General features: G+C 33.6%; 1 protein-coding gene across 6 annotated transcripts; it reads right to left on the reverse strand.

Moving 5' to 3' along the window:
- LOC109838043 lies at positions 1,727–9,750 on the reverse strand. Of its 6 annotated transcripts, none has more exons than XM_020406489.1 (4): positions 9,537–9,750; positions 7,675–7,849; positions 3,215–3,331; positions 1,727–1,758 (listed from the first exon to the last, which is right to left on the reverse strand). In XM_020406489.1, exons 2-4 carry the CDS (start codon positions 7,847–7,849, stop codon positions 1,742–1,744), a joined length of 309 nt encoding a protein of 102 aa, XP_020262078.1. In that variant the 5' UTR covers positions 9,537–9,750; the 3' UTR covers positions 1,727–1,741. The 6 variants fall into 6 exon arrangements, with proteins under 6 accessions (XP_020262078.1, XP_020262080.1, XP_020262077.1 ...); XM_020406491.1 differs by having other exon boundaries at positions 1,740–1,758; positions 7,671–7,849; XM_020406488.1 differs by lacking the exon at positions 1,727–1,758 and adding an exon at positions 2,182–2,526 and having other exon boundaries at positions 7,671–7,849.

Consider the following 10,663-nt stretch of genomic DNA (forward strand, 5'->3'; position numbering starts at 1 on the left):
TCGCACCTCACATCAATTCTTAACGGCTTCTTCGAATGAAATAGAACCTTTCACCATGGCTCGACGTAGGCGCTGCAAATGATGATGAGTTGCACCCGTGCGTCTTTCCGCCAAATTGCCATGGTGTTGGGTCTTATAGAATCACGTGAGAACTCAAGTTCTTAAGCGGAGCGTCATGCCCATAATGTAGTTCAATGCATGTGATTTTAGGCCTGCGTCTTAGAATGATTAACTAATGGGTGTCACCTTAGAACACTTTCCATATATACTACTATATATTACTATATATAAGTATATATATATCTATTATATATATATATATATATCATATAATATAATATATATAGTATATCACAGCTGACAATATCATTTTGGCAAATTGGGCGGCGCTGGATAATCCCGTGTGAGGCCCTCCTGCTTGTCACCATTCGGGGCGGGCTGGTAGCTTGTATTGCAAAATAAGCTGCTAGCTCATATCTAGTATTCTTATGTATATATATAGATATATAGAGAGAGATTAATGGGTATCATTGTCATAGGAGAAGATTTCCCTCCTTGTCACCCATGTGACACAATCACCACCATCCTCATAAAGTAGGCACAAATCCCTACCAACTCACACACTCTCTCTCTCCTACTTTATGAGGATGGTGGGGATTGTGTCACATAGGGGTCAAGGAGGAAATCCCCTCCTATGACAAGGATACCCATTAATCTCTCTCTATACCACATATACGACAATGAGGAAAATCTTCTCCTATGACAATGATACCCATTAATCTCTCTCTATCTATATATATATATATATATACACACACAAACACACATGGCAATAAGAACTCAAATTAATGGAAATGACATTATCTCAAATTGTATGAGGTCCAAAAAATCCAAGAGTTCTCTGCATCTCCAATAGAAGAATCTGCAAGTACCTACAACTTGCATAACATATTTTCATTAATATAAAATAAAATAGTTAGGATTAAAGATAAAATATTCAACACTCATATCTACATAGATGCTAGCTTAATATAAAATAAAATAGTTAGGATTAAAGATAAAATATTCAACACTCATATCTACATAGATGCTAGCTTAAAAACTAGAACTCTTTTATCCTGAAAAACTAGAATTCTTTATCAAGAAAAGAAGTCACATTTTGCTTCTATACTCATCCATTTATTTCACAACTCTTTTATTCTACTAGAGTTTAGATGCTGCAAATGTGCACGGAACTTACTGCACTAGTTGAAAAAACCATTCTTCTTCTACTTACACCCACAACCTACTTTGCAACTTAACTATCTTATTCATTACACTTCTGACATGAAAATTTATTGAGATGATCATCCAAGTCTTTGGATGAAAAGGGAGATCATTACCCTTAAGAGGATGTTTGCTTGCATGCAAGTAAAAAATGAAAGTGAGAAAATGACTTGATTTCAACATTATAGGTGTTTGTATACATGTAAGTGGTGACAAAAGTAAAATACAAGAAAGTTGTTACATATGATTTAATACAATTTTAACTTCTCCTAAAAAACTTGTGAAATTACATGAAAATGATAAAAATGTAACCAATTTTAATTAAATAATTTTAATTCCATTTTATCACCTTCCTCATCCCCGTCATCCTCATCTACATCATCACCATTAACATCCTCTTACTTTTCACGAAATAATTCCCCCTTCATATTCAATAGAAGGTCTAATTCCACTATTTTATATGAGTGTTTCCAAATTAGCTTGAGTGATTACCTACACATAAATAAGCCAAGTCTAGTTAAATTCACTAATGAATACCAAATATAAAATATTTTCTTACTGTACGTATTGTATACTTTTTTAAGCATGATCAACATTTCAGTGAGATATATTAAATATTATTATGGATTTTTATCCATTGATGGAATAAATTTCTGCGAGATCGTCTATGTTTATAGAGATGACAGAGAATAGAGATTGAGAAACGAACTACAAAGGATAAGAAAGAGGAAGCAAAGTAGAAGAATTCTACTTGAGGGGATTTTAAGATAGCATGGTAGATGGAAAATTCCATCTAGCGTAGGGTTCTCCATCAAGAAAGATAATAAAAAAATTCAAACATACATGAAAGAAAACTTCCGCTCATTAATCTATGTGAATGACTATTCAGATTTTTAGTAAAAAAGAGCACCAATGGAAACTTGATATACAGCCACATAGAGAAAACACAAACATCCATCATAAGTTCAAATTTTATAACAAGCACATTAAAAATTAAACATATAAAAAATTATACCTTTCCATTGAATTCTGTAGTGACAGCTTCAGTAATGGCAACTTCAGTAACCCTCTCATGAAATTTTTGCACCCTCGAGTTATTATTACACTTCCTAAAATTAGCCGGTTAGCCGGGTCTCTAACAAAATCCGACTCTGCATTCCTTCGTAAACTTTATGAATACTTGTCGAAGGTTAGGATGGGTGGTAGGCATTCGGCTCCTATGCGAACGCTCAACTTATCCACAAACTCATAAAATCAAATCTGTCAAAATACGACTAAATGGCATAAATAAATATATAAAAGTTTCACTTACCACCAAAACCGAGGTAAAACCGCCCATATAACCACCTCTAGATGGCTTTTCCTAGGACCTCTTAGTGATAGTCTTCCTAGCCTTTTTCATTTCAGTATGCAAGACATTATATACAACTTCAACCCAATTATACTCCTTAAGAGTTTCCAATTTTTCAGCAATATCTAAATGCAAACAAAGGATAACCCTAATTACTTTAGGGGCATAATTTAAAGCCTATAATGAAAGCCACAAACATTTGTGGCAAAATGGGATCTCTACGCTTGGCCATCTCCTCGATAAGTTCAGTCATGCTATCTCGTCTAGCAGAAACAACCTTCTTCTTTCCATCATCAAATTTTTTTTCTTTCCTCTTCTAGTCCTACGCTTCCCATTCTCCTCAATTTCTGCCTTTGTCCTAAATGAAAGGACATGTTTATAGATTGTCTCACGATCACTTCTATGGACCTCGTATCTATTATAGATCCTCCCATCGAAAGCCCCGTAATCCACCCGACATCCTCAACACCAAAGTAGGTCCACTTTCCTCCAATTTTGAAATTGCTTTTTTCAATATCAAAAACTTCCAACAAGCAATCAACTAGAAATGGCTGGATTGGAACATCAAGAACATCAATATATCCATAGAACGGGTACCTCGAAGGGCTGTCTGATGATCCTCTGACAAAGTGGACGAAATATGATTGTGAATTAGGCCCCGAAAGTAGACCACATTGGACGGAATTCTGACTACCTCCATAGTCCATAGCTTCACTGCAAACAAATTAAAACATGAGGCAATTTTAGTATTGTATCAATGAAAGTTATAACAAACTAATAAAATTATCTCATGATATGCTAATAAAAGTGAGAACATTCAAAACCAACCAGACAAATTAGTTTAAAAAAGTATAATCATGGTTGGATTTGTGTTTTTGGTCTTTTACTCTGCACGCTAGGTCCTGAGACATACCTCCAGGGGTGAAATATCCAATCTGATATTTACAAAGCTATAACAACATTATTGATAATTGCTTTACAAAGCTTTGTACTGGTAATTGCTATACAAAGCGATAGCTTTAAATTCTTATGTGCATTTTTGCTTGTTTCATAGTTGGTGCGCTATGTGGTTTATACATGATAAGATGATCAGGACTTAGAGCTTTAGTTACTTGTTTCATAGTTGGTGCGCTATGTGGTTTATACATGATAAGATGATCAGGACTTAGAGCTTTAGTTAGATGAGAAAGAAACTTGCATATATAGGGACAAATCAGAGCATCATCAATGACCACATCAACAATGATCATATAATAATTAGTATTAAGAGGAGAAATACCAAATATATATATAGTCTACTTTTGAATAAGATGATATTGCATACAAATATTGCTTGCAGACCTGATCTCATTGGGTTGAAGAGATAAACATATCATACGTGAAGGATCCCTATTTCTTGAGTGCAACTGAGAAGCAAGATTAACCTTTATCATACTTTTCTAAAACCGAGTATCATGCTCATATGTAGGACTAGGATCAAATTGTTATAGTGTCCTGCTCCTATGTAAGTTTAGCATCAAATAGCTTTGTACATAGCAATTAGTTCCACATACAATTCATATCTAAGATTCCTACAAGAATTAGTTCCACATCTTAAGAAATAAAAACAATGAATGAAATGAAAAGAATAAGAACTAATTAAAAAAAAGAAATAAGAACAATGAACTTTACAATATGAACAAGAAATAAATCTAACTAAATTGCAAAAGAAATAAAAATACAAAAAAGTAAATCTACTCTACAAATTAAAAATGCATAAAATAAAGACAAGAAAATAAATATACTCTACAAGACATGAATGTAAATCTAAACTAACAAGCAATAAGAAAGAAATTACTACAAAGAAATAAAAGAGAAAAATAAAAGCAAACTTTCAAATTGATCTTCATCTCCATCATCATCATCAAACAAAGAGAAGAAAATTTAAAGTGGTGAAAAAATTCTTTTATTGATTGCACCAAAAAGTTATAATTTTTGGAAGGTCTTCTCAATTAAGAGTAACCCTCCTCTCCAAATGGAGTTATAAAATTTTTCACACCACTAACCCCTCACTCCCTACCCCTATTTATAGTAAACATCAATGAATGTGAGCCATTGGATCGAAATATTATCCAAATATCTTGAATTTCAGCCTTAGATTCATAACAGACTGACGATGTTATCGATACCAGCATCGATACGGTCATCGATGCTGGCATCGATGTGCAGCTTCTTCCATTTGTAACCCGCAGATTTTCACATTGTTTGGTTTTGGGCTTTTGGCTTTTAGGCTTGATGCTTGTTTTCTTCATTAATATTTCTGGGCTTTTGATGAGAAAATGGACCTTAGGCTTTATTTTTGATTAAATTGCAATTAAAAATAAAAATAATTATTAGTGGTATATTTATTCACATAAAATAAATAATAAGGATATAAAATTATAATAAAAATATGGTTATCAAATACCCCCACACCTAAACTTTTACTATTCCTCTAGCAAAGAAGGAAATTAAAAATCCTAACTCGCTTTCGTAGGAATCGCAGTTGTATTTAACGCATACAACAAGCTTTTAAACCCCTAGGTTATCCTAGTGGACGAGTTGTAGTCTCGTGAGGGTTTGCAGTGAATATAACCACAAAATTCGGTCAACTTGCCAATTTAAAAAAGTCAGTAAATAACTAATTTTCTTTGATATATTTAGACATTCTAATTGAATCTAGTTATTACTCAAGAAAACGTTTTTATATATAAGTCCAAGGTAAATCTCCTAGAAAATCTTTTCATTATAGCAATACAAAACAAAGTCAAACTTAGAAATTAATTTAAAAGTTTTTGAAAAGAACATGCCTTACTCTTTGTTTTAAATAACTTTAAAGTCTCTTGATCAAAAATTATTTTTCAATACCATATATACAAATATAACAATATATATAAAAAATGGTTAGTGTTATCATCATTTTTTTCACTCTTTATTTCTTCGTGATTTTTTTTTCTTCAATCGGGCTTTCTAAGTGATCATTTAACGAGTTTTAGGTCAATGAATCTCAACCCAATTGAGCTTAGGTCATTAAGTATAGAAATACTCATTGGGCTTAATTACTCAGTCAACTTAGGCTTTATAAGATAGAAGGCTTAAGTAAAGTATACTACTTTGAAAAATTATTTCTTAAGAAATTTATTTGGAGTTATTATAAAAGGTGGACTTGAGTATATCACTAACTAGGAATTAGAAAATTTAAAATCTACCAATTAGATCAATTATTACTTAACTCTATTAATTTGGTAAGTGACTTTTTTTTAAATTTAACTAATAAAAGACAAATGCTAAAAAAAATTACTGAAACAAAGTACTAACTAGCAAAATACAAAGAAAAAGCTAACTAGCCTACACCCATTGTTTTAAATATCCCCGACATGGCCTGATATATCCCCCGATATATCCTTTTACAGGGCTTGCCGCAACCGATATGGTCTTTAAATATCCTTTACCGTTTTTTGGCTATTTTGAGTGATAAATCCCCGTTATGGCCGATATATTAGCCGATATGTGGACCAATATATCTTTTTATATAACTTATTACAAAATAATATACCGTGTTTGAAATTTTTGGGCGAGATATCAAGATTTTCCCATTATATCAAATGACATTTTGCCCTAAAAAAAGCAGATCGAATGTTGCAACGTTGTTTTACACTTTTGTTTGTTTTAGAAGGTTGATTAGTGATCCTAAACATATATTATTCATAGTTTGTATGCTTAAATTTCATTACATATGTTGAGATTACATTTTATTGCATTATACTATGTGTGCAAACATTCATTATGGCATTCCGATATTTACCACATATCCCCGATATTTCCCCGATATCCGCAATCCGATATGAATTTTGGTCATCCGATATTTCCCCGATATCCGATATTTAAAACCTTGCCTACACCCCACACCCAGATTTTGCATTGTCCTAAAAGCAAATACTAACAATATATCACAGTTTATAAGTACATGCCGAAATAAAAATCAAAGTCTGGGTAAAAAGAACATCTCTCACTGCTCATCTCCAAATAGATCGTCATCCACATCATCAGCGGCAGCTGCTGAACTCGATCCTAAATAGATCGTCATCCACATCATCAGCGGCAGCTGCTGAACTCGATCCTACCTCATCCTCTCCTGGGAAATCATCAGACTGAAGCGGTGTGATAAAAACTCTAAAGCTCAGGTGGAGGTCCAGCTGTATCTCCATGTTCCCTCTGCCACTCTCTCGCCAAATATGCTAAGGTTTCGGTGGTGTAGTTCATCTGACCCTGCATCCTGTGCATATAAATCTGCATCCTGTGCATACGACTCCGCATCCTTTCCAACTCTTCACGAATGGGATCATGTGTAACTGGTTGGTGCTGAGAGGATCTCTACCTAAAGAACCGATCTGATCTCGCCCTGAAATGCTCCTCACAATCTGATCATTTAATAACCCCTTCCCTGGTTCTAGTCTATCATCTGCAAATACTGGAACGTGAAATCTATGGCAGAGTCTAGTAATGAAATAAGGGTAAATGAGATGAGCTCGTGATGCAGACAGTCCTGACCCAATCCAACACATCCTCCACTGATGAGCGCATCCACACAAATATAATCCTCGTTATATCAAAATGCTGACCAGTGGCTATCCAAAAAAGAAGAGTATATTGTGGATGGTAATGACAGAGTATGCAGTGGTGAGTTTCAAATCAAAGTTCAGGAAAAGATTAAGTAATCTGTATTCTGGTTTGAGATTTCCTGAACCGAAACTAGATGTAAAGATCCTCCCACACAAAGTCATGGACATGTTATTATATTCTGGTGTACCAGGCTGTAATGTGGAGGCTAAGTGAAAATAATCTGGTACATCAGTCAGTAGTTCTGCAAGATCAATGGTAGCATGGATAGTGGGAAGATCAAAAACCCTAACACCCCTCACTACAGAAAAAGCTGAAAATTCTCTATCTGGATCAATTTCCCATCCAGAATAGAACTCATGGACTAATGAAATATTTGCTTTCTCTAGGGGTTTAGTCATCATGCCGTGAATACCTACTGCAGTTAACATGGTAAGTGTAGATTGATGTCTGCAATGCACTGATCTGAAAACCTCTCTCAAAGTGAACATTAAGACCCACAATTCTGGCCAGAATTATGGGTCTATCTATGTCGGTATCAGAAAGTTCTTGAGAAGATGATGAATCAGCCCGGGATCTCTTTCTGGGTGGCATCTACAGAAAAAAAAAAGAAAAAGGAAAAATAATATTTTAATATCAAAATTCCAAAAAAATAAATAAAAAATTTGTGGGTAAGCTATAACAAAATCTGTCAAAATCTTAGCTTAACCGTTTTGTGGATAGGGACAAATTTCTTTAGAAAAACAGTGACATATCATCTCATGTTGAGATAGAATTTGTGGGCAACTATACAACCATTTCTTGACCTTGTCCTTTAGAACAAATGGAATAAATCAGAGTTTGATCGCATTTTCAGATAGTTCTCTAATTTTAATCATAAGACACACTTCCTCAAACTCGGAAATAAAGATATAAGCATCTTCGGTTTCATTTCTTACGAATTTTGGATGCATGATTATATAATACGGTCTAAGCTCAAAATTAGTTCCGTTTGCTTCAGGGAGCTTAATGCAAGAAGGGATTGCATTCCTAGTTGGATAACATATATCTTGGAGAACAGGTTGATTAGTCATTTCTTCAATTGGTTCAAAACGAATTAAACGATTGGTATTATCCATAATCCAAGTTCGCATACACCAAAACAAATTCTTTTTTTAAAATTTTTTCCTAAAAGAAACTAGAGTTATAGTTTTTTTTACTAAAAGATTACAAGACAAAAAGAAGAAAAAGGAAAACCTAACTAAAACAAATCAAAACAATTTACTAGTGAATCTCTCAACCGAGGCTTAGTTCCTTTATAAATCAGGAAAATTATTTATTAACTGCCAAATTTATCTAAAAATTTCTCTGCGACAATGATCTTTTCTCCTTCGCTAGAAAGTTGAAATTACCTCGTCGTGATGCACCAAAATAAGAGCGCGAGAGGCGTGTGATGCCAAACTAAGAGGGAGAGGGTGCCTTTATGCCATCTAGAGAGATTAAGGATAATTATTTACCAGAAATTTGAGATCGATTTGTGGGTTTTGAGAATCGCTCTTAGGGCTCTACAGGGATCGCTCTATTTGGGAAAGTGAAATGGAGGAGAGAGAGAGGAAGAGACCGGTTATATTTGGGGATGAAGGGTAGTTTGGAAATTTTTAATTTATTGGGTAAATATAGTATAAAGAATGAGGGTATCATACATGTTAGGTTTAAAAATAAGTGGGATGAGATATATTGGGTGCATTGATGTTTGGAAAAGTGGGTGGATTTTTAAATAGGTGGGGGTAAAATTTTGGGTTAAAAGAGAGACAAGTTAAAACAGACTTGAAAACATTCAAAAATCTTTTCAATAGTAAACAACCGATGGGTATTTTTCTTCCCTGAACAAGTACCAAATTTTCAAATAACTAATGAATAAAGCAACCAAACATCCATCTCGATTCACATTGATTAACTAATCGGTTTCTGCACATTTATGTGTAAGTTATAAATTGTGTAGACACTCGAAACTTCCGTCTAATGATTTGACATAAACTTTTGTTCTTTCCTTTGAGTCACCACCCTTTGTTCGTCCACATAAGAAAATTCAAAACTAGTAATATGGAAAAGAGAACATGCGAATCCATCAACCAAAGTCATAAACATGCCATAATAACAGGAAATTAACCACAGATTATTATGGTGGCAGTATATACTATTCTAACAGTAATTAGATGCAAATAAAAGTAATATCATATCCCTTATAATGAATTGATAGACTGGAATCTGAACAATCTTAGAATAACAAAGAAAAAATCACCTTTTTATTATTTCCAAAACCTCCCAATCCGAGAACTTGATTTCATCACCATCGACATCATCCATCATCAAGAGTGTAGCGGAGAAGAACAGAACCATCCTCCCTAATTGCATGACAAATTCTCATTAATAATCTTGAATATGATTTTTTTTCTTTGTGAGATTGTAGAGAACAGAGAATTTTGGATGATATGATAGATGAGAAATGAGTTGAAGCTGCGGGCAGCGGCTGAGATATAAAGCCCTAGAGTATAACCGTTCCGATTTCCTCATTTCAATCTATACCGTCCGTTAGATCCAACGGTGTGCGTTATAGGAATTTGAATGGCAAACTTGCAAATAAATCTGAACTTCACTTTGATGCCCGTCTTGACTTGTGGAGTAATGACTCGTCGCTCAACATCGTACGTGGTAGACATCTTGTGCACCCGTTTTTTTTAACTAGGCCTTGTATCATGAATGTCACTTAAATATTATAAAATTTTTCTGTATTGACACTTATATATCTTGACTTATTTTTTGTGGCGAAAGATAGCATATGTTGCTAAAAATTCAGCACGTTAGTGTACTCGAAGCTAGAAATATGAAAGTTTTCACCCGAATATGATACTTGCATGCTAATTTTTAGAGTTTTTTAAAGTATTAATTATTGTTATATTTGTTATTAAATCTACAAAAAATCTTTTTAAAACTTATATTAATTCTGTTTTGAATAGCGTTGTGATGCATTTAATGATAAATTTAACAAATATTAATGTTTAGAAAGTTGTAAAATTAACATGCGGGTGTACAAATTTTCACGTTTACATGATCAAAAATAACAAATGTCAGTTTTAAATAACTTATGATATTTATTTACTAAAAAATACCTTATAGCATATATGTGACAAAACAGGGAAAGTTTGTGGCATTTAAGTGTTATTTAGCCTTATAATTGCCTTAACGTGGAAACGATTTTTTTTGGGTCATACAACAATGTTTTTTTTAAGATAAACATGTCGACGTAACGCAAACCATGATATCAAAGTAGTCTAACAAACTATTCTAATGTATCAGGTTTGACTCTCCTAAGGAGCACCAACAAAAATTTAATTTCCTGAAATACTCGAGACCATGCATTAGGGGATG

The sequence above is a fragment of the Asparagus officinalis genome, chromosome 4, assembly GCF_001876935.1.
Source record: "Asparagus officinalis chromosome 4, Aspof.V1, whole genome shotgun sequence".
Taxonomy (NCBI): domain Eukaryota; kingdom Viridiplantae; phylum Streptophyta; class Magnoliopsida; order Asparagales; family Asparagaceae; genus Asparagus; species Asparagus officinalis.